Source organism: Clinocottus analis, unplaced genomic scaffold (assembly GCF_023055335.1).
Source record: "Clinocottus analis isolate CAN_PGR_092001 unplaced genomic scaffold, fCliAna1.0.p SCAF_27, whole genome shotgun sequence".
In the NCBI taxonomy this organism is placed as follows: Eukaryota; Metazoa; Chordata; class Actinopteri; order Perciformes; family Cottidae; genus Clinocottus; species Clinocottus analis.
Window position 1 is genome coordinate 4,247,768 of NW_027176009.1, and position 20,789 is coordinate 4,268,556.

Genomic DNA, 20,789 nt, shown 5'->3' on the forward strand with positions numbered 1-20,789 from the left:
TGTGTCTCACTTAAAACCAAACCTCCAGCCTAATATGTTATCTACTTACAACACACATATACTTTAACGCAATACGTATCCACATACACACACACACACACACACACACACACACACACACACACACACACACACACACGTGCATACGCTGAACCAAGCCATGGAGAAACCATGTCAAAGATAAATGCGTAGCCCTATTATGAAGAATCTACAATCTTTAGATTTGCTGCCAATTTTGGGTGAGTTATTCAACATAGTTTAAAAGGGCAACATACATAAATAATTTGATGGATTCATGAATAATTTGTATGTGTTGTTGTTTTCTCAGCTCTGGCAAGTCTCTTCATCAGGATAAGTAAGTTTGCTCACGAGAGCTTCGTAAGGTCTGTCGCTCAGCTGATTGATCTTTAGTTGGTTCAGAACTTTTCAGATATTCTTTGATCTCAAAACAAATAATAAATAAATAACAATAAATACAAATGAAATAAAATAATTTGTGGCTGTAGCTTCTCTCTTTAAAACTTGTCAGGGTGCAATTTCAGGGCTCCACCTGAACTGCAGTGTTTCATGTCTTCCAGGTGGATCGCTCTCTCTTCGCCCGGTGCTGACTGGTCCTGACAAGGCCTACCTTGGCTCAAGGGTGGCTTTCCGGTGTATTGCACCTGACTCCTCTTTGCCAGTCACCTATAAGCTGACTCGGGACAGTAGCGTCCTTGTCGCCACAGTCACTAATCTCCAAGTGGACCAAACGGCTTCATTCTTCCTGAAGGTCACTGTATCGTTGGAGGGGTCATACAACTGCAAGGCGACGACACGCGGGAGCACAGGAGTCAGCAACAGCATCGCGCTGAGTGTAGTCAGTGAGTAACAGACAGAGAGAAACGCTTTCATCCTGTTAGAGCTTTAAGAACCGCCTTATTTTACTGGAGACACTCCCAAACTTGACCTCTGTCTCTCCTTCCCATACACCCCATCATTCCCTAACCTCTAGCTCCACCATCAAACACCAGAGTGACTTCTGAACCCTTTCCCCCAGCCGCATACGAGGGGTCAAGCATTGTACTGAGCTGCAGCGTCGCAAAGGGCTCCAACCTTTTCTACACCTGGTTTTTCAACAGGAAGGAACTGACATCTTCAACCTCTCCCCTGCTTCTCCTCACTGGGAACAAGCTAGTGATGGGGAAGGTGACTCCAGAGCAAGCTGGGTACTACTATTGCATGGCTTGGTCAAGGGTGCAGGACATCAGGAGATTTTCCAGCAGCTCAGAGGTCCAGGTGACAGTCAAAGGTGTGTTCCAAAAAAACAACAACGACACTTGCCTGAAATGTTGGCGAGATGTGTTTTCCCTTCAGCCTAACATGCATTCCTATGCTCCAGCCTAACCCATCACATCCCTATCCCATGCATCAGCTTAACATGTATCATCCTTGTACCCGTCTTCTCCCCTCTTTGTCCCTCCACCAGTCTACGTTTCAAAACCAAGAATCTCGTTCTCCGTCTCCAAAGAGGGAAACAGTCCCGGGGGCAACGTGACGTGCTGGTCAGCAAGAGGGAGTCCTCCGGTAAACATTTCTCTTTCAGTCGATGACAAGGAAGTGGGCTCTGTCACAGCGCCTCAATCCCTCGTTGCCTGGTTTCCTGTCACCATGATACCCGGGCAGGACGTGGCCGTCGCTCGATGTCGAGTGAAGACTGAGGTGCAGGAGTTGATGAGTGAGCCTGTGACTCTGGAACTGGGTACGGACTACACAGACATGTGTAGGAAATTTGTCTTTTTGTTAATGCTCCCCAGATTTTTCGCTCTATTCATCTTTCTGTCTTCGCCCCCCTAACCCCTCGTTCCTTCAGTGCCAGTCGGAGGTGACCTGAAAGTGGAAGTTGAATATCTCTACAGTGCTGACTCCAAACTGGCTGCTGCCAAGCTGAGCTGCCATGTCAGCAGAGGCACTTTCCCTTACATCTCTTGGTTCTTTAACAACTCTGCCCTTCCTTCTGAGACACATGAGGACTCCCATATTCAACCCGACCTGCATCACGGAGTCTTTACTGACCGTAGACGAACCCTCGTTCTGGCCAAGCTTGGCCCAGAGGAGTCTGGGTATTACCGCTGCAGGGCCAGGGACAGCTACAACGACTCCGGGCCCTGGGTGGAGAGTGAAGCCGTGCTGGTCCGAGTCTCAGGTGAAATCTTCAAGATGTCTGTACAGTAAATAAGCTACAGTCAGCTGTTGGTTAGCATAGCTTAGCATTAAGACTGGAATCAGTTGGAAACAGTTAGCCTGGTTCTGTCCAAAGGTCACCAAATCTCCCGACCGAACACTTCTAACGCTCACTAGCTGACATGTTTGCCAGCGGGGACTCCAGGAAGGTTCCTGCTGATTAAATTGTTTTTACACTTCAATTTTGTAAAGGTTAAACTAACAAGCGAGAAATAGTGAGCTTAAAGGGTCTAGCGGCTGGACCTTGTTACCTTTGGACAGAGCCAGTCCAGCTGTTTTCCTGTTTCCAATCTTCATGCTAAGCTACGCTAACCAGCAGCTGTCTCCAGCTTCATATTTACCATACAGATGGCACTGACAGTGTTATGAATCTTCTTGTGCGACTTATTTTGAATACAGACACACTTTAACATTTCATATGTGCCCTTTTATAAACGTCCTCTTTGTGTGGAGTGTTTGTGCTCTTTAGTGTCGCACATTACACTTTTATTCTCGATCAGACAGGATCCATAACTCCATGCCTCCAGCAGCATCCTCCACTTACCACTGCCTAAGTAAAAAGCACATATTGTATATTTTAAAGCCTTACATGCTGCCTCTACAATACATAATACTTCAGTTGCTTTGTCCTTTCTCTTCCACAGAGGTTTTTCTGAACACCATAGAGATCCTCACCATAGTGTTCTGCTCCTTCCTTTTTTTGATGCTGGCAGTGGGTATAGGCTGTGTGTACAAGATGTTTGACCACAAACAAGGTGTGTGTGTGAGTGTGTGTGTGTGTGTGTGTGTGTGTGTGTGTGTGTGTACATGTGTGTGTGTATGTCTATTTATGTGCGACAGAGAAAGTCATCCACTAGAAATGTGTAAATTAATCTATACTAATTGCTTGCTAATGACTCCACTCTCATTTCTTTTGCAGCTCACGCCCACGTCGCTACAACAAAGTAAGCTTTGTCTTTATGGATTTCAGAAAGTTCATTGTTCCGTAACTTAAATCAGCCTGTCCACCAATGTTTGTGCCTTCCTATCCTAGTTCTCATGCACTTCCAACATCTGCACCAACATCCCATTCAGGAGGCAAACAGGACGATAATTTGTCTACAGACGTTTGATGTTCTGAATCAGGTATACAGGTGTGCACAACAGCTCATATAGACACACCAATTTAGAATCATATGATTTGTAACATATGACATACTGTCCAGTAATGCTTTACTTTACATGCCCCTTAGTCTCCTATAATGTATTAAAAGGAACTGATATGTAACTGTAACAATGCTGGGGTAGAACAAGTCATTTGGTACTAATTATAGTAAAAATGCATATTTAATTTAATCGTTTCAGTTAAAAACGTTTTTTGTAAAAGGTTTGCATTTACCTACGAGTCAGTGCACAGTAACTTTATTGACCATCTCTGCATGGTGGAAGGAAGTCTTTGTTTTGTTTTTAATAGTATGAGAAACAATTTGATTCATGAATAAACTAGAAGACTTTGTGACTGTTCGCTCCCCTCTCTCTGATCTATATCCCAGTGTGACACAGGAGGAACCTGCACCTTTGGTCATTTTTATCACCTCTTCTCACTAATTTATCAAAATCTGCCGCTATATTGTTGTTGTTCTGCAAGTTGGGCCTCAAAGACTTTTCCTCAGCTGCCAAGTTGCTTGTAAGAAACTGATGGAGGAGCATTCAACTAAAAAGAGTGCGAGATTATATTTAAAGCAAAACTATACAGTACACTATCATGTGTTTAAAAAAAATAAATAAAATGTCAACTGATGTTTTGCTGTTGGTATTTTTCTTCAATTAAACCAATAAAAGAATTAATGCTTGACTACACCTTTATCTCCTTATAAATCCTTCAACTTAGGTTGTTTTGATACTCACACAACATTTTTCCTGAGTAAATTACTTGCTCTCATGATGTTAGGAGAGGAGGCACTGCAGGGCGGGGTTAGTGCATCATTATCAGCCATTTGCACGTTTCTGTGTGTGTGTGTGTGTGTGTGTGTGTGTGTGTGTGTGTGTGTGTGTGTGTGTGTGTGTGTGAGTGTCTAAGTGTGTAAGTGTATGTGTGTGTGTGTGTGTGTTTGTGTGTGTGTATGCACGTTTTTCCCCAGCAGTGCCTCAACCATCCATTCAAAACTCCTGCATAACACGGCATAACGTAATCATATTCGAGCTGTATAGTTGAACTAAAGACTGTTCTTCAAGAATGCTGGCTTCCCTCTTTGTGGTCATATTGGGTAAGCTACTCAACACAAACTGCACTGCAGTACACTTAGTGTTTCACAATATTACACTTTTTGATTTCTTCTTCCTCTTTACAGGGCTGTGCTTCTGTAGCAATGGGAGCAGTAAGTCAGTTTTTTTTTTTGATGTGTTAGTACATGTTTACTAAATTGTGTAGCTCCTGATTCTTTCTGATGAGTGTTTGTGCAGGATTATTATATTTTATTTTTGACAGGTCAGTCCATTCTGGGGCGTCCAGAAGTTATTGGCCCTTCTGAAGCTTTGGTGAAAAGCGTTGTAGATTTTAAGTGTGAACTGACAATCTACCCAGAGAATGAAACTATCCTGCTGCAGTTATTCAAGTGAGTATTTGTTCACATTAAATCTAACCACTGAATTAAAATGCATTGAGTAATAATAGAAAACCCCTCTAATTATTAACCTTTTCTAGGGAGGATAACCGTAATAAGTTGTTGGGCGAATACACCTCCCTGAACGGGGAGGTTGCAATAATGCCCATGGTAATCGATCTATACCATGAAGGCAGCCTGGAGTGTGTGGCCAAGGCTCAAAACAACTCAAAGATAGAGCCCACTGTCAGCTACACACACTACCTGAAGGTTATCGGTGAGTCTCTTTATTGCCAGGGATGTATTCTATGTCAGATGTACAGGGTGTCCACTGTAGCAGTAACTGTAAAAGTTCAACAAAATGAGAAAAAAACATTTCTCAAACAACATGTTTTTGTAATATGCCATAGCTTGGGCGTACTGTCTATGTTATGTTTATAGTTATTTAACTACTTTTACCTGGGCCAAATCTCTCTTGAAAAAAAACAGATTGTTACCCCAATGAGACTTTTACCTGGTTAAATACAGAAAATAACAAAAGGTTCACAGAATAATACATTAGCATTGTGGAAATTTAACATAGGCCCTCTTCAATAAATTCTTTGAGATGTTACTCCACATTTCCTGTCCATTGGTAGCCCCCAAGCTGTTTGGTTTACTCCATGTTTCCATAACTAAAACCACAACAACGGTACAATGATGTCCCGGTAATATGATGCTGGGGGACAGTCAAGTAATAAATAAAGTCAGTGGGATTGATCCTCTGGGGAATATGAATGTCTGTCAGTCCATACAATATTTGTGGAGATATTTAGACATGTCATTCAGACAACAACAACATTGCCATCCATTGAGTCACATTACAACACAAATAATATTCAGACACGAAAAGTTGTTTTACTTCCCTCCCGTCCAGTAATAATTCTTGTTGATTTGAAATAAGACCAAGATCTCAGTCTGTTTCTGTATCTGTGCTGCAGAGCCAGTGAAAGGTGCACAGATCGACGTTCAATCCGGTCCAGTGGACTTCTTCGAGGGGAAGAGTCTGGAGCTTCACTGTGACGTCATCGCTGGAAATCATGTCTCCTACAAGTGGCTGCTGAATAGTCAGCTTGTTTCTCAGTCGCCTCGCCACTACGCTGCAGATGGCAAACTCTTGATAAACAGGTAAGTGGAATCCCATTGAGATCTTACTGGGGTGGCCATGGTGTTGTGAGCAGCTGACGTACTGACACAAACACACAACTGGGGCCCTTTGGTGGTTGATGGGGAGTTAATAGTAGTTGCCATTATGAGTCTAGCTGGTAGGGAGTACTACATACAAGATAAGGAATACAATGAGTAAATAACAGTCACAGAGTAGAAGAATTATAGTCATAGTAGTATAGTAGTAGTAGTATTGTAGTAGTAGTAGTAGTAGTGTAGTATCTAATACGTAGAAGTACTTTTATTCTGTATTCTGTATTATTATTCTGTATTCTTCTTACTGTTTTATTTTTATTTTGTTTTATTACTGTTTATCTGTTTGTCTATATTACTTGATTTTTTTATATTTTATTTACTTGTGAGCAATGCTGCTGTAATCCTGTAATTTCCCCACTGAGGGACTAATAAAGGATTATCTTATTTTATCTTATCTCAGTAGCAGCAAAGTAGGAATAACCTGAAGACTGTGAGAAATAGTATACATATATATATATATATATATATATATATATATATATATATATATATATATATATATATATATATATATATATATATATATATAGTGTGGGCATGCTGAGTAATAAGTTAGTGACGGGACGATGTGTCATCCTCAGAACTACTTCTAAAGACAGCGGATCATATATATGTGTCGCGACCAACCACTTCAATCAAACAGACACCTTCACCTCCAATAGCTCTGAAGTTATGATCACAGTCAAAGGTCAGCTGCCAGGAATAACCTTCAGAGCTCATAGACGTTAAATGGTTTTATTGAAAAACATTACATTCTCCTCCGTCTTACTCCCTCAGACTTGGTGTCAATCCCTGACATCTCCTTCATCGTGTTAAAGGAAGATACTCAAAACTATTCTGCCGAGGTCACGTGTCAGTCAACAAAAGGGACTCCGCCTGTCACCTTTTCACTGTACAACAGGACAGAATTGGTCGCCAATATAACAATTGAAGAGAGAATCGCAGCATTTAAGGTTCCCCTGGTCTTGGGCCAGCACTTGGGATGCCTGCAGTGCCAGGCAAACAACGGAGACCAGATTGAATACAGTCAATGGATTCCTCTGGAAGTTGGTATGCGAATTATTTGAAATTGCTGACATAACACTGCTTTCTTTTGTTCATGATGTCTCTCTCCGTTCCATAACGTCTCCAACAGTCCCTGTTGGTGGGCCTGTGATAATGCATTACGACTACGACGTTGGAGAAAACTACGCCATCATCGGCCTGAGATTCTACTGCAAGGCAGCAAAGGGATCTCTTCCTCGGTACCAGTGGTTCCTCAACAAAACCCTACTACATGACAGGGGAAGCTTCTACTACGTGGTCAACCAGCCTCCAGAACAGTCCATACTGCTGCTGTCTGTGGGGAGGAGCGGCGTTGGAACGTACCACTGTGAAGTGTCAGACAGCTTTGACAACACCAGCTCCATCAGCAGCGATGAGCTGTATTTGGATAAAGAAGGTATAGTTGATCCACTGATTAAGTCCGGTAAAACATCCTTGAGACAGGAGAGAGCTGGTTTCATCTCCTCTTCTTCTTCCTGCTCCTCCAGTGCTGAATCGTCTTCCCGTCTCGGTGGTGGCAGTTGTCTTAGGATGTTTTACGTTCCTGGTCGTCCTGGTCTATATTTGTTGTTTGGTTGGAGCGATGTTCAGTGAGTTTCTGAGTCCTTTTTGCATTCGGTGTAGCTACCTCCTCATTGCTACTAGAATTCATTTATTTTTACTCTTTTTGCAGGGAGAAGGCCGAATGAAGGAAAGTCTACGTGAGTTATTTCTCTGTTTAATTCCGACACTTTTAAAGCATTATGGCCACATTTCACAATTACCTTCTTTTTTGAAAAGAGCTTTGCTACTTAATCCTCACTTAGTTTTCCATCTTTCTTTTACTGAGGAAGAATAAGATGTTGACAGTTCATCCACCACCTGCAAATAAAAAGACACAATAGCAGAAGCCATGAGAAAGAGTTGTGTGCCATAAAACCACCGCAGCAGCTTTAATGCAAAGGTCCAAAACAGCAACAGATAATTTAGGTTCAATATGGTCTTTAATGTAAATGATCTTACGACATGCTCATACAAATACTCAATTCATCCTGCTTTTTGGATTTGTTATGAGTTTTTGTTGCCAGAAGAAGTCACATTAAAATATGATAAGTGTGTCTGAATCAGTCTGAAACAAATCATCATGTGTATGAACTGTGGAATGTACACTTCCATTCACATAAACTATATTTCATTCATTGTATGTCATTGTAATAATGTTTTCAATTGTACCTTCATTTTAAAATATGTGACAACTATATGTTTCTCCTCTCAGGTTGAGCTTGGAGATGAATGTAAATGCATGTAAGGGCAAGCTGGTTAGTCAATATTTCTGTCTCCAATTCCCCCATTCAACCACTCTCACATGAGCCCCTTGTCCATGAGGATACATACTGAACCCTCTCTCCCTCTCTCTCTCTCTCTCTCTCTCTCTCTCTCTCTCTCTCTCTCTCTCTCTCTCTCTCTCTCTCTGCTTACAGGATTCGTCAGAGTACAATGAAAATGCGGATTTAGTGGAAACGACCAGGGGGGATGCATTTGATCTGGTTAGAAACTAAATTAATTCATCATGAAATAATTCAAACAGTGAGCCAGTTATTCTAACAAGGCAGCAACTCTGTTCTCTCCTCAGGCATCTGAGACCTCTGTAGATGAATGGCCCGACATTGAGAAAGAGAAGAAGACGTTGCAGGACGAACCATGAGAGACCCTGAGGGTTCAAACTGTTTAATAACAGGCGTTTATTAAGTTATCAGGTTGGTGTGGTTGATTAAACATCTGCTTTTGATATTCCGTGCTGTCAGGTCTTTTTTTTTTAACGATGAATAAGTCTGTATATCTTTAAATTATTTGTGATGATGAAACAATAATGATAAGAGTCACTCGTGACCTTGTTTCCTGGCTCCTCGCCGCGCAACTCCGCCCCTCTGACGCGCAGCAGCTCCTCTGGGTGGCACTCGTCTTCATCTGGGGAAGCAGCACGACAGGAGGTGACAGCGGTCTAGTTTAGTTTAGTTTTAGCGGGCTGTCCTGTCAGATCGGTGGAAACCCCACACGGTGAGCTCCGGAGAACCTGCTGAACAGGAGAGCGGCATGGAGGAGACGGGCGGTGCAAGTGCGTACGGGGCTTCGCTCGCAGGAGGAGGCTTCGACTTTTACAAGTTTATCCGACAACCGCAAACCATCGTGCGGATACTCAGTTGGGTGAGTTGGCTACCGTGGGCGTATAGGACAATTAGCAGCGTATGTCCAAAGGTTAAAAACTCACAGGAGTCATATCCAACGTGGCATGTGAGCAGGTGCGCTCGGCCCGGAGCGCGTAAACTGGCTCTGTGGAGCGGCTGAAAGCTCAATTCCTATTTGAGACGGAAGAACAACAGGCTGCTATGTGCAGCGTCTCTGCGGGGCGTCATGTTGCACGCAGCTGGTGCATGACAGCAGCTCGGCGACACCACAGGTCAACACTGCTGTTGTCGGAGGAAAAAAAAGACAGAAAACAGTCAGACGCTGAGGAGCAACACTCCAACAAGGATGTTTGATCATTCTCATATTTTAGAGATCGCTGCAGTCTGTAACACTGGAGCTGTGCTCACCATATAGGAAGATTACATATAACTTCTCAAGACAGATTACCACAATATGTTATGTATTTAAATGGATAGATGACTTTCATATTAGTTGTTACCATGAAGGGGTTTCACTGACAACGTTTATTTGCATAAAGAGGGGTTTTTATGTCCCACGGAAAGTTCTGGGAAGTTGTTATGTCTGCTGATCACCTGTTGCTAGGCAAATCTTGTGTCAAAGATTTGTTTTTGTGGTTAAGACACTGATCTGGAAAGTCCACAATGACTTGTGACCAGACAGGTTGTGCAATACAATGTATTGTTCACCAGCCCTGCGTGTTTTGAAAGATTGGATTGGAACTGTAGTCTTTGGTGAAACATTTTGATCTTCATTTAGAGTGAGTTTTATTGGACGTGGTTGGTGTCTTCTCCCTTCAGACTCGTGTCCTAGTTTACAGAGACTATACGGTTGATTTGCATTTACTTGGTTCACGGAGCATGAGCTATTTGTCTCTTTGGCCTCTAGCTAACGCACATGGAGGTGAGAAAACACACCACTTCACAAGGATACTGTTGCATGTTATCCAGCGTGGTAGATGAGGACGGAGGACAGAATGTGCCCTTGGCAGCCACAACTGCCGAGTGTTTATGTGTTTGGGGAAATGTATGTGCGATTATGTGTGTCACTAGTAAACAGGGGCTGATGGGCAGGTAAGGTGATACCGCTCCCCCGTTGGCCCTCGCTCCCCCAACACACACAGACGTACAGGCAGCTGTGCTCAACTCATCTCAAATTCACTCTGCCTAGATCTCCATGTAACTCTGGTGATTTTAATCTCACTTCAACAAGCCTGTCCCTATGACACAAGAGAGGATTGTTCGGTCGGTAACACACCTGCTCCTGGAACATGGAGCGTCTGCATACAATAGCTCTGGCTCATTTAAGGTGTTGAATCACATCACTGACCCTTCGCTGACCCTGCTGACCGTGTATTTATTTCACTTCTTGTGGCTTTTTCTTCACTATGTGAACACAGATCATCATCAGAGGGAGGCTGTCCGTGTTATTTGTGCTGCTTAATGACATCCGACGGAGCAAAACAAATGAGCCCCAAAAGACCCTCCTATATGACAATATGGGATGCTGTTGTTTTTTTACATGTTCATGACATCCGTCGCTCGGCTTACAAACACTGTCCATCTGTTCAATTGTGTTGTCGCCACAATGCACAGAAACATCCGTCTGCTCCACTCCTAATCCCTCTGTTTCACTTTTGTCTTGTGTTTTGGAACTCCCCACATTCACTTCTGCTAGTTTTTGATACTTTTCGGCTCATCCCATCAGCAGAATTGTGGCTTATTTGCATCTCACTTCGTCCTGCTTCCCACAAGTTAAACAGTCCCTCTCTATCCTCCTCCCGGTCTCATTATGAGTGTTGTTAGTGGAGTTTGTGGAGTCACATGGCCGGCAGCTGCACTCAGAAGTAGGTCACATGGTTAGGTGGGTAACCAGAGGAGACAGCAACAAACGTCATCTCTACAAATGTCTTCTGTAAAGTTTGCTTTCAGTACTCCACCTGCACCATGCAAAGGTTGTCACAGGTTAAATGCATTTCACGTGTCTGGAGCACCCTCTTTTGTTGATGCGCGTAAGAAACTCCTCGTGAATCAAAAGCCGGCTGTTTAACAGTAAGCTCGATAATACAAAAAAACTGAAATCACATATTCTTTGCATGAAGGCCACAGTCATTTTATCTTCTTCTATGGTAGCTTTTGGGACAGAAGAGCTCCTGATTTCTGTGTTTTTTCATAGTAGACCTAAATACTAGATGGAGTTTCTTCAACTGCACCACCAAGGAAGAACTTTCCAACTGCTCCCTCATTTCAAACTGAATTTTACCAATGATCAAGTGAATTACCTGTTTTTTTTTTCAAGTAAGGCTTCAGTTCTCTTCTTGGAGATTTTTATATTGTGTTTCCATGAAGTAAATCCAAAGGATGCCTGAAAGGTAGCGAATCAGCCTCAAAACAAAAGAGACCAGCAGGATTGTAAAGTATGCAATGTAAAGTTAATGGTTAAACTGGAAAAGTCGGCGCAATGTTCCTTCAACAAGCCCCTTTCTTCTTGTGCCTTTGCAAATCATTGAAAGCCGCCTTCTTCTTTTCTCTGATTCAATATAGATATTTGCCCTGGTGGTGTTTGCTTCCATCGCAACAGAGGGCTACATCAACTCGTCCTACAGTGCCGAGGTGAAGTGCATCTTCAACAAGAACGACTCGGCATGTCATTACTCTATTGGCATCGGGGTGATCGCCTTCCTGGCATGTGTTGCCTTCCTGGTGGTGGACGCTTACTTTCCTTTTATGAGCAACGCACAGGAAAGAAAGTACGCTGTCATTGCAGACCTGGTGTTCTCAGGTAAGCAGGAGCGTTCAAGGTATATCTTTGTTCTGAAAGAGCTTTAAAGCTGCACAAATTTATATTTGTATATCAACAGTGAATCAAATGACTGTGTAATGTGAAAGGTGACGCTCATAGTGATGGACCCAAATTAGAATATATGTATGGATGGATGGATGTGTGTGTGTGTGTGTATATATATATATATATATATATATATATATATATATATATATATATATATATATATATATATATATATAATGTTTTAGCTTCTTTCAGCTCATTGTTTTGGTATTACGGCCCACAATTTCACTGTTTTGGTTCACTTTCACTGCTCTCGTGTACCTTGTTTCCAACCTGGAAAGCTGTTCACAGTGGAACAAACCCTCTTAAATCCGACCAAAATATTTCACACAACCGCCTTCAAATGAACGCTAACGTGGCTCTGTAGCTCATGTTAAAATAAGCTAGCGTGTTTCATCGCATCCCAACTTAATTAGGGGATAAAATATCCATGTTGTATTGATACAGAAGGCCTCTGTGACTTGGCGTAATGTGCAAAAGACCGCTGCCTCTTTTCCCGACGTAACATAACATGTATTATTCATCGTTACACACGGTAGTGACATCAGCTGTACATGCCACAGTTCACAGTCAGCCATTCTTTAAGGAAACAAAGAAGTGGTAGTTTGAGAAACAGCTTGTGGTCATTTGAGCAGATGGCAACAAGAGAGCCCTTTGTTTCATTTTCAGATCCTTGTTTTTACACTTTTTATATATTTTCATGCAGTAGGGAAAAACAATAATTCAAATTTGTGTGTGTTTGTGCATCTGTGTCTCTCTGTGTTTTTTAGGGGTGTGGTGCTTCCTTTGGTTCGCTTGTTTCTGCCTGTTGGCCAGTCAGTGGGCTAAAACTGATGACATCACCGGTATCCCAGAGGACGCTGCGCGAGCCACGGTGGCCTTCTCGTTCTTTTCTATCGCCACATGGGTGAGCAGGACTGCTGTGGTCTTCTGTTTAATCCAAAAACGGCTCAGAATTTTATTCTCATCAAATTCTCTGCAAGAAAGTTTAAAAGCATATTTCCCAAAACGTAAAAATATTCCTCGTTTGTACCAGTATGATACCAACACATGCAAGAGACATTAAACTTGTTTAAGAGACATCATGAGTCAGACCTTTGCAATAAGTTACATATTGTTTGTTAAAGTCCTCCAGGTTGGCGCCTTCAAATACTGGTGGAGACTTCTGACATCTTCAGAGTCAGCTGCTGAACAGCAAACCTTATATTTCTAGAAACTATAATAAAGTTGGTCTAACACAGATATTTCATTTTCTGCAACACTTCTCTTAACCTTAAGTTACAATAATAGCTCAGAGCAAATGGCAAACATTTGCTTATTGATTGTCTTCAGGACATGTGATCATAGTGTTGTTCTTAAGCTGGCTTTCAAATTGTGTGTTGGAGATTCCCATGATCACTCAAACCCTGCATAAAACCTTGATCGCACACGTTGCATGAATGTAAAGCGTTGACTACACGTCATCGTGGTGGATTGTCTCCTCTGAAAAGGCTCAGGTTTATTTTGACACTGATACAAAGTGAAACCTGTCAGAAGTTGAGAACTACATCAATCCTCATGAATATTGTAAAATAAAACAGTTTGAAGTCTTCCAAGTAACTGTAATAACCTTTTGACCTTTTGATTTAATCATACAGGGAATCCTGACCTACTTTGCGTTGATCCGTTTCCGCCGCGGTGTTCATGACGCAACCATCCCAACCTACACCGACGTGCCACCAGATCACCACACCCCTTACCCCCCGACCTACGCTCCCACCTCCTACAACCCCACTACCTACACACCTACCACTTACAACGCCTACCCCAGCAATGCGCCCGCCACGCAGCAGCAGCCCCCCTCCGCGACAAACGCCCAGCCGCAAGGAGACGCTGACTACCAGCCGCCCAGCTACTGAGACAAAGGGAGCTCACATGGACCAGGTCATCTGTTGGTCCACTGATTGTAGTTGCACTGCACAGACCGGAGCTGCGTCATATTGATGTGGTTCAACATTTGATTCAACACACTTTTCCAAGTGTTGTCCAATTTGAGAGTCTGAGCAGTGCAACTGCGAGTTAGAGACGAGGGACGCTGCTGTTTACATCAAAGGGTCGGCGGTCGGATATCAAGACGTCAGGCTGACTGTTAAGAATCCGACCTTCGACTTGTGCGCAAAGACACAACTTTTTACCTCAAGTGGGCTGATCCTAAAGGGGAGAGGTAGATAGTTCCCAGGAGGTCAAATATGTGCCGTAAAGAATGTGTGCCTCTTTACTCTCTGGTGGAACCTGATAATCCGCATTTGTACATATTCCACCTTCTGAAGCTGTCATTTTAATGGTTCGATGTGCCTAATTTTCTTTGCTTACTTGGTTTGGTTGATGTTTCCCCTCTAGTGTATTTGTCTTGAGGACCTTTCAACAGTTAATGATGTATTAAATTACAGTGAGAAAAGACTACTAGAAAGCCAAATATCCTCCTGTGATTTAGTTTTTTTGTAAAACGTGGGTTCTGTACAGATTGTGCAGTCAAGGTTTTCGTAGCCAGAAAATTATGATCTCACCCTTGAGAAAGTTTTCCAATCTTTGTGCGACAGTAAGGTTGATCCTGGGTTCATCATCTCAACTAGCTATGTCTTTAAGACCACTCTTAATGTGCAGTTGATGGTGGTGACTTGAGAAAACATTAAAACCTCTCCATTTGTTGAACTCAGTAGAAATGCTGATACAACACCTCTGTGTTGATAACATTGGGTTACGTGTGCCAATCTATCAAAAGCGTTTATTGGAGATTCGTAGTTGGTGTTGACCTTTGAAATTTGTGGCTAACATTCAGATAGATGGAGAATGTAGATAACTGCACTTATTGAACGGGTTTATCAACTAAGCCTGTCCTCTAACTGAAGAGTAACTTATTAACTACCAGACGCAAGGCTCCCTCTTAAGGCTGCGAACAGAGCGGCCTCACACCTCCAAGGTCTTTGTGACTTTTAGTTTTCTGAACATTGATTTTTATCTCCTGTTTACAGGCTTCTTAATCTAAACTGTTATATGCAGACGGTAGCGGGTGTGTCTTTACCAATGACAGATTAACACCTCTCAGTCTGACAGTGAGAGTGCAACACCTTTCATCGGACTATTGGTTTCCTTTGTGCTCGACAGTCTGGCTGCTGGAGCTCAGCTGAAGTGATGCTCAACATTTTTACTTAAACTGACTGCAAATGACAGACCAGTTAATAAATGCTGTTGTATGTTAAAGTTGATGCTATTGTGGTACCACATTGAAGACATTTGTACAAGTGGAAATACATTTAATAGAAAACATGTGCACAACTTACTGAAATCATCTACATGAAAAACACATCTTGATTTATTATTTGTACCTGAAGTTTATCAAGTGTGAGTTAAATGTGCCATGATTCAATAATAAAGTTAAGCTGTGCATCACAGCTGCCCCCGTGGATTTTTTTAAATTGCAAATGCTGACTTTCAGGACCCTCCCCTCATTCCTGCACCCCTTTACATTAATTTTGTCATGTCAGAATTAAATCATTCACAGGATGTATAGTTACATTAAGGTTATCATTGCATCAGTGCTCTGCAATAATAGAGGTTTCATATTGTCGGGATGATATACTCTTTCCATTCCAACCTGCCACCTCTCTTCACAACCTCAGAGCCTGCCAGGATGTAAACAGGCTATTTTGGTCCCCTGTTGCTTGTGAGGGCATTCAGTTACGTATCAGTTGTGTGTTGGAGCATAAAAGATATACTGCAAGTTTCAAAATGGTGAATACATCATTCCCCAACTGTTACGATATGTCACCACAATTTAAATTTAATTTCACTAAAACCTACTCCCAAACATGACAAAACTTGAGCTAAACTTTCCACAAAGGGTATTTCCTTTTATAAATGAAAGCAGAAAATACATTAAAAAATATTTAAAATCTTACATTTGACCAGATACTTTTACCGTTAAAGATGTTGAGAGGAACCCAAACAACCACAGTGTAGTGAAACCTATGACAGTGAGTTATTACTCATGTTTTAGGGTTATTGTCAAGTACATTATCAAAAATAATAAAACATTAATTCATATTCATCCCATTATAAGAAATACATGTACACACACACACACACACACACACACACAAAAAAAGGCTAAAAGAAAAATAATTGGACTCAACAAATCAAATTTGTTAGCAGTAATGTTACGGTTCCTAAAATACCAGGAAGCAAAAGTTAATGTCAGATATAAGAATCAATTTTCTCACAATTGCACCCACACCACTTGCACAGATACTCTCCAACGAGCTTCAGCAATATGTGTAATTTTTGTATTCAGAGATGGAGAGAAGAGAAAAGCTTCCTAGGAATCGAGGAGTCCAGGAGTTTTCCTGAGATGACATGCTGTGGAGTTTCATTCCTGAAAGGAGCGCTGTTCTCTTTGTCCACCACCAGACCGCCATAACACTTTCGACACACAGCCTGATACTTGTCAGATCCACCAATGACTTCCACCTGAAAACACAGAGAAACAATAGTAGTCAGGTTTACAATAATTTGATGAAAGAAAAGAGGTCTTTGGGTTACATTACTCACTCTATAATAAAAGATAATTAAAATGTTACGAAGCACTTTAGGGTCAATTGATTAAGAGTTTCCTTTGGATAACCACCTCACCTCCTTCTCAGCTCCTATCCTCTTGGTGTAGGCTGCTTCTTTGTAACACTGCATGCAGACGGCGTGGAGCTTCACGACGCTCTCCGCTAGAGGGATGAGGTTCAGGATGTTTCCAAATGGCTACAAGAATGCACAGGACAGCAGAAAAGAATAAAATACCACTGAATGGATGGAGGTAAAGTCACATTACGAGGACAGCGCAAAGGCACTATAGTGAGGAATAATGAGCATGTGTTGACCTTTCTCTTATAGAGCTGCGTATGCACATTGTTCACGGTTCTTTCTGAATGAGTTCCTTGTCTTGGATTTGTTGTTGTGTCCACAACCACAGAGGTACTCTATCTGTCTCTGCAGCATTCACACAGTGTCTGTCTGTCATTATGAACTGAGTGTTTGCCAGTATCACGATGACACAAAACATAAATACTCACTTTTCTCTGGAAGGTTCCATCCAAAGCAGCTACGATGATCGTCTTCCCCAAATTGGCCATCTCTTCACAAAACGCCACTGTGTCTGGAAACTACAATGACAATAGTTAGTGGGGGATTTGTCCTGAGTAAGACATCCTGGCCTGTATGGAGGTGAAGAGGAAACAATATACTGTATATGTAGACTTACAAACTGCCCTTCATCAATTCCAATGACACAGGCTTGTAATGCCTGCTGCCGCATTTCTTCAAGGCAAGTTGCTGGTAAAGCTTCCATTGTGCTTCTAAAAGATGGACAAGATAGAGGTGGAAACAAATATCAATATCAAATACATCTCGGGTTAAATTATTTCATGTTGTTTTTTTCAAGACAAGTGTATCCTCTTGTGTAATTCCTAATTTTTGTTCAAATAAAAATTTTAGATGAGAGGTTTATTGTTGTACTTGTAGATAACGTTTCAGCAAATCCTCCTCAGCATAACATGTTTCTTTTGTCATGTATCGTACCCTATCTCTCGCGTGATATGTGCATCCATTCATTACGTTCCTGTTCAGAGTCACTGGGACATTGGGCAAAGGCAGCGTTCACACTGGACAGGTCGCCGGACCATCGCAGGGCAAACATATAGAGACAGACAACAATTCATGCTCACATTCACACCAGTGGGCAATTCAGAGTCTTCAATTAACCTGAGCTGCATGTCTTTAAACTGTGTGAGGAAGCTGGAGAACTCGGGGCGAACCAACACTGACACAGGGAGAACATGCAAACTACACATCAAACCCTGGCCCCTCCTGCTGTGAGGCAACAGTGCTAACTACAACACCACCATGCAGCCCTTGATATGTGCAATCAAATATCATTTTAAGCAAGCATGCACAAATGAATAGCAAAACTATTGAACAAGGTTACAAAACCATACGTTCTTCCTTTTCTACTGACTTCATTATCACATCTACAAACATATATTTCTGTAATTGTGAGCTGAACACAACAGTAAAGGAAAACAGGGGACGTACTTGTCGTGTGTGGCCATGCCAGTGTCACAATAACGTGTGTCTTTGGCATATTTGATCACCAGGCAGTTGTACTGGGCTATCTGGAACCGGCGCACTCTTCGCATCAGTTCAGTGCTGAAAGTTAGAAGAAATATAGAAAATTAATTTGGTTAATATCAGTAAAAAAAACAAACACATATCCATTTGTTTTATGAAAATACAATTATTAGCTATGTCACAGAGATTATTAAACACCAATTTAATACTACTTGCTACATCGCCTGAATACTATGTAATACTGTTTAGCATAATGTGCAACTTTAGTAAAACAAGGTGGTAAAATGTGTTCACAAAGCATAACGTTACTGTATAGCAACTGTACGCTTTACCATATGACACAGGATATACAGGTTACTGTAGGGAGGCGCTGGGTACACAATGGAGGAGATTTGGCGGGATGTTGAAGTCTCGGTGGAATGTTGTTTTTACCCATAATGTCATTTTAAACAGTGGATACGAGCAACAGCAGCTAGCTTTACGTGCACAGACACGCGCTGGTTCTATGTCAGTGAATCAATAACTCACCTTTTGCCTGAAAACATCGGTCCAAAGATGACCTGCCGACAATAGTGGAGTTAGTCAAGGCTGAGGAAGTACTTGAACGTTTAATGAGATGAAAGTCAATGACAGGGTATTATTTGCAATAGAGACACATCAAGTTATCCAGTAGTGTCCTGCTTATCTTAGTTTGATACGGGTACGATATGATTGAGACAATATCGTTGTTATCGTTAAGATCAATCAAGACACCAACCTGAATTTGTCCCCGTGCTTTTCTCGGGGAATTTGGCAGAACTCTTGGAAAATCCACACACTCCATTTCACCTTAAAGACGCTATAAATGATAATTAAAAGGTGTTAAATAAGTAAGATATGTATTAATGTCAACCAACAGCAGAACTTGTTCTAAATCATAACGTTAAATAAAGCGCGCGGACGGTTGTGGGCTGTTTTTATCAAAGATTCAACCAAAGAATGTAGAGTCACGTGCATCTTTGAGCCAAACAGCTCCCCCAGAGTTGTGACGGCGGAGAGCAATGTGCTCTGATTGGTCAGAGCTATGTCAGCGCAATGTGCTCTGATTGGCCAGAGCAACGTCAGAGCAATGTGCTCTGATTGGTCAGAGCAACGTCAGAGCAATGTGCTTTGACCAATCAGAGCACAGAACATAATGTCGGTGGGACAAGCCTTTTTTTCTTTTTTTACATTTATTTTTCTTTTTTTGAGAGGGGGTGCTTCCTGACACGTTGAAAGGACAAAAACGTTATAATGTGGGATTGTAATTCGTTACTTGTAGAAACAAACAGTGATACGCTTTTAAATTCACACATTCAGGCTTTCTTTTTGATTGGCTAATTACTGAGGTATCACAGAAAAATATACCAAGAATAGTGTTTTACAAGTGTATACGATGGATAGATGGATAGATAGATAGATAGATAGATAGATAGATAGATAGATAGATAGATAGATATACTTTATTCATCACCGGGGATACATTTCTTTGTAGCAGCAGCAAGCAAAGAGTAAACATACAAATATTAAGTATGGAAAATACTCAATATATACAATAAAATAGCAGAGCAGAACATATTAAAATTAATTAAATTATAAAGAAAATGCAAAAATGCAAGCATATACAGTGTATAATAAAGTGTATATAAAGTATTGTACAGTAGAATAGAATAAGCAGGAAGCAGAAACCACTGCCACTCACGATAATACTAAAAATAATTTAATATTGGGTTACAAACAAAGGCTGTAATTCTGGCAGAACAAGCAGTTTTATATCCGCACGCCAAACTCCTCAGAAAGCGAGAGACAGTAAGTGCGATCACCGGCAGCGACGAGTCCGTGGCGCACAAAGTGTGACGCACAAAAATGTATGGTCACATTTTGTTTATTTTGATTGTATTTTACTTTATTGATATGGTGTGTTATGCCCAATGTGCCCGGTGGGTGGCAGTGCAGCATTGTGGTCACAACACGGAGGTGCGCGTGCAGCCTCTCATAACTTAAGAAGACGCTGGAGAACGAAGACGCAAATCGGGTCCGTGTACGGACCGTTTTTCCGTATTTCCGTATTCTCGAATGAACGATAAAACAAACGAACAAAACGTACACGGACCCTGCCTGACTACTGCCCCCTAGTGGTGGCACCCTTGTCTGACTACTGGTGGCAATTATCACCAGTAGACAGACAGGTGCCTGACTACTGGTGGCGCACACACACACACACACACACACACACACACACACACACACACACACACACACACACACACACACACACACACACACACACACACACACACCGTCAGGCTGAGCACGCATGCGCAGACACGTCGCAGACTCAGGAGCTCGGCCTTGCAGCAGAAAGCAGCTGTGTGTAGTGGTTGTTCAACAGGACAGAGACACGTGGACTTTAGGTTGTTAGTCTAAAGTCCGGAAGTCTTTCAGCTGCGCACATTTGGATTGTATTCCTCTGCCAGCAGGATTTCAGCGAATTAA

General features: G+C 41.9%; 4 protein-coding genes across 8 annotated transcripts; 3 read left to right on the forward strand and 1 right to left on the reverse strand.

Annotated features, from left to right (window-relative positions):
* The first annotated feature begins 155 nt into the window (after window positions 1–155).
* Window positions 156–8,818, forward strand: si:dkey-93h22.7 (Fc receptor-like protein 5). Its single transcript, XM_068592250.1, has 18 exons — window positions 156–239; window positions 329–355; window positions 579–860; window positions 992–1,288; window positions 1,466–1,641; window positions 4,415–4,466; window positions 4,551–4,577; window positions 4,688–4,814; window positions 4,904–5,079; window positions 5,783–5,969; window positions 6,626–6,732; window positions 6,822–7,094; window positions 7,180–7,485; window positions 7,577–7,678; window positions 7,762–7,789; window positions 8,344–8,386; window positions 8,549–8,614; window positions 8,701–8,818. Exons 1-18 carry the CDS (start codon window positions 185–187, stop codon window positions 8,770–8,772), a joined length of 2,403 nt encoding a protein of 800 aa, XP_068448351.1. The 5' UTR covers window positions 156–184; the 3' UTR covers window positions 8,773–8,818.
* Window positions 1,643–3,981, forward strand: LOC137795184 (junctional adhesion molecule C-like). 5 transcript variants are annotated; one of them, XM_068592523.1, is made up of 6 exons: window positions 1,643–1,738; window positions 1,850–2,182; window positions 2,721–2,975; window positions 3,140–3,164; window positions 3,254–3,353; window positions 3,753–3,981. In XM_068592523.1, the coding sequence occupies exons 1-5, from the start codon at window positions 1,648–1,650 to the stop codon at window positions 3,330–3,332; spliced, it is 783 nt and encodes a 260-aa protein (XP_068448624.1). In that variant the 5' UTR covers window positions 1,643–1,647; the 3' UTR covers window positions 3,333–3,353; window positions 3,753–3,981. The 5 variants fall into 5 exon arrangements, with proteins under 5 accessions (XP_068448624.1, XP_068448623.1, XP_068448625.1 ...); XM_068592522.1 differs by having other exon boundaries at window positions 3,254–3,345; XM_068592524.1 differs by lacking the exon at window positions 3,753–3,981 and having other exon boundaries at window positions 2,721–2,774; window positions 2,865–2,975; window positions 3,254–3,442.
* Window positions 8,819–9,043: 225 nt separating the features above from the next.
* On the forward strand, window positions 9,044–15,561 carry syngr2b (synaptogyrin 2b). Its single transcript, XM_068592332.1, has 4 exons — window positions 9,044–9,272; window positions 11,816–12,053; window positions 12,893–13,029; window positions 13,760–15,561. Exons 1-4 carry the CDS (start codon window positions 9,162–9,164, stop codon window positions 14,018–14,020), a joined length of 747 nt encoding a protein of 248 aa, XP_068448433.1. The 5' UTR covers window positions 9,044–9,161; the 3' UTR covers window positions 14,021–15,561.
* Window positions 15,395–19,227, reverse strand: tk1 (thymidine kinase 1, soluble). The gene is made up of 7 exons (XM_068592333.1): window positions 19,033–19,227; window positions 18,804–18,835; window positions 18,240–18,353; window positions 17,410–17,503; window positions 17,222–17,311; window positions 16,791–16,910; window positions 15,395–16,628 (listed from the first exon to the last, which is right to left on the reverse strand). The coding sequence occupies exons 1-7, from the start codon at window positions 19,096–19,098 to the stop codon at window positions 16,449–16,451; spliced, it is 696 nt and encodes a 231-aa protein (XP_068448434.1). The 5' UTR covers window positions 19,099–19,227; the 3' UTR covers window positions 15,395–16,448.
* Window positions 19,228–20,789: the final 1,562 nt, after the last annotated feature.

Excerpts from the sequence above, each read along its gene's own strand:
- si:dkey-93h22.7 (XM_068592250.1), top strand. The coding sequence starts at position 185 with ATGCGTAGCCCTATTATGAAGAATCTACAATCTTTAGATTTGCTGCCA. Across the intron at positions 5,970-6,625 it reads GGCAAACTCTTGATAAACAG|AACTACTTCTAAAGACAGCG; the intron begins GTAAGTGGAATC and ends TGTCATCCTCAG. Across the intron at positions 7,486-7,576 it reads GCTGTATTTGGATAAAGAAG|TGCTGAATCGTCTTCCCGTC; the intron begins GTATAGTTGATC and ends CTGCTCCTCCAG.
- LOC137795184 (XM_068592523.1), top strand. The coding sequence starts at position 1,648 with ATGATACCCGGGCAGGACGTGGCCGTCGCTCGATGTCGAGTGAAGACT. Across the intron at positions 1,739-1,849 it reads GCCTGTGACTCTGGAACTGG|TGCCAGTCGGAGGTGACCTG; the intron begins GTACGGACTACA and ends TCGTTCCTTCAG. Across the intron at positions 2,976-3,139 it reads GATGTTTGACCACAAACAAG|CTCACGCCCACGTCGCTACA; the intron begins GTGTGTGTGTGA and ends TTTCTTTTGCAG.
- syngr2b (XM_068592332.1), top strand. The coding sequence starts at position 9,162 with ATGGAGGAGACGGGCGGTGCAAGTGCGTACGGGGCTTCGCTCGCAGGA. Across the intron at positions 9,273-11,815 it reads TCGTGCGGATACTCAGTTGG|ATATTTGCCCTGGTGGTGTT; the intron begins GTGAGTTGGCTA and ends GATTCAATATAG. Across the intron at positions 13,030-13,759 it reads TCTTTTCTATCGCCACATGG|GGAATCCTGACCTACTTTGC; the intron begins GTGAGCAGGACT and ends TTAATCATACAG.
- tk1 (XM_068592333.1), bottom strand. The coding sequence starts at position 19,098 with ATGGAGTGTGTGGATTTTCCAAGAGTTCTGCCAAATTCCCCGAGAAAA. Across the intron at positions 18,354-18,803 it reads CCGATGTTTTCAGGCAAAAG|CACTGAACTGATGCGAAGAG; the intron begins GTGAGTTATTGA and ends TCTAACTTTCAG. Across the intron at positions 16,629-16,790 it reads GGATAGGAGCTGAGAAGGAG|GTGGAAGTCATTGGTGGATC; the intron begins GTGAGGTGGTTA and ends CTGTGTTTTCAG.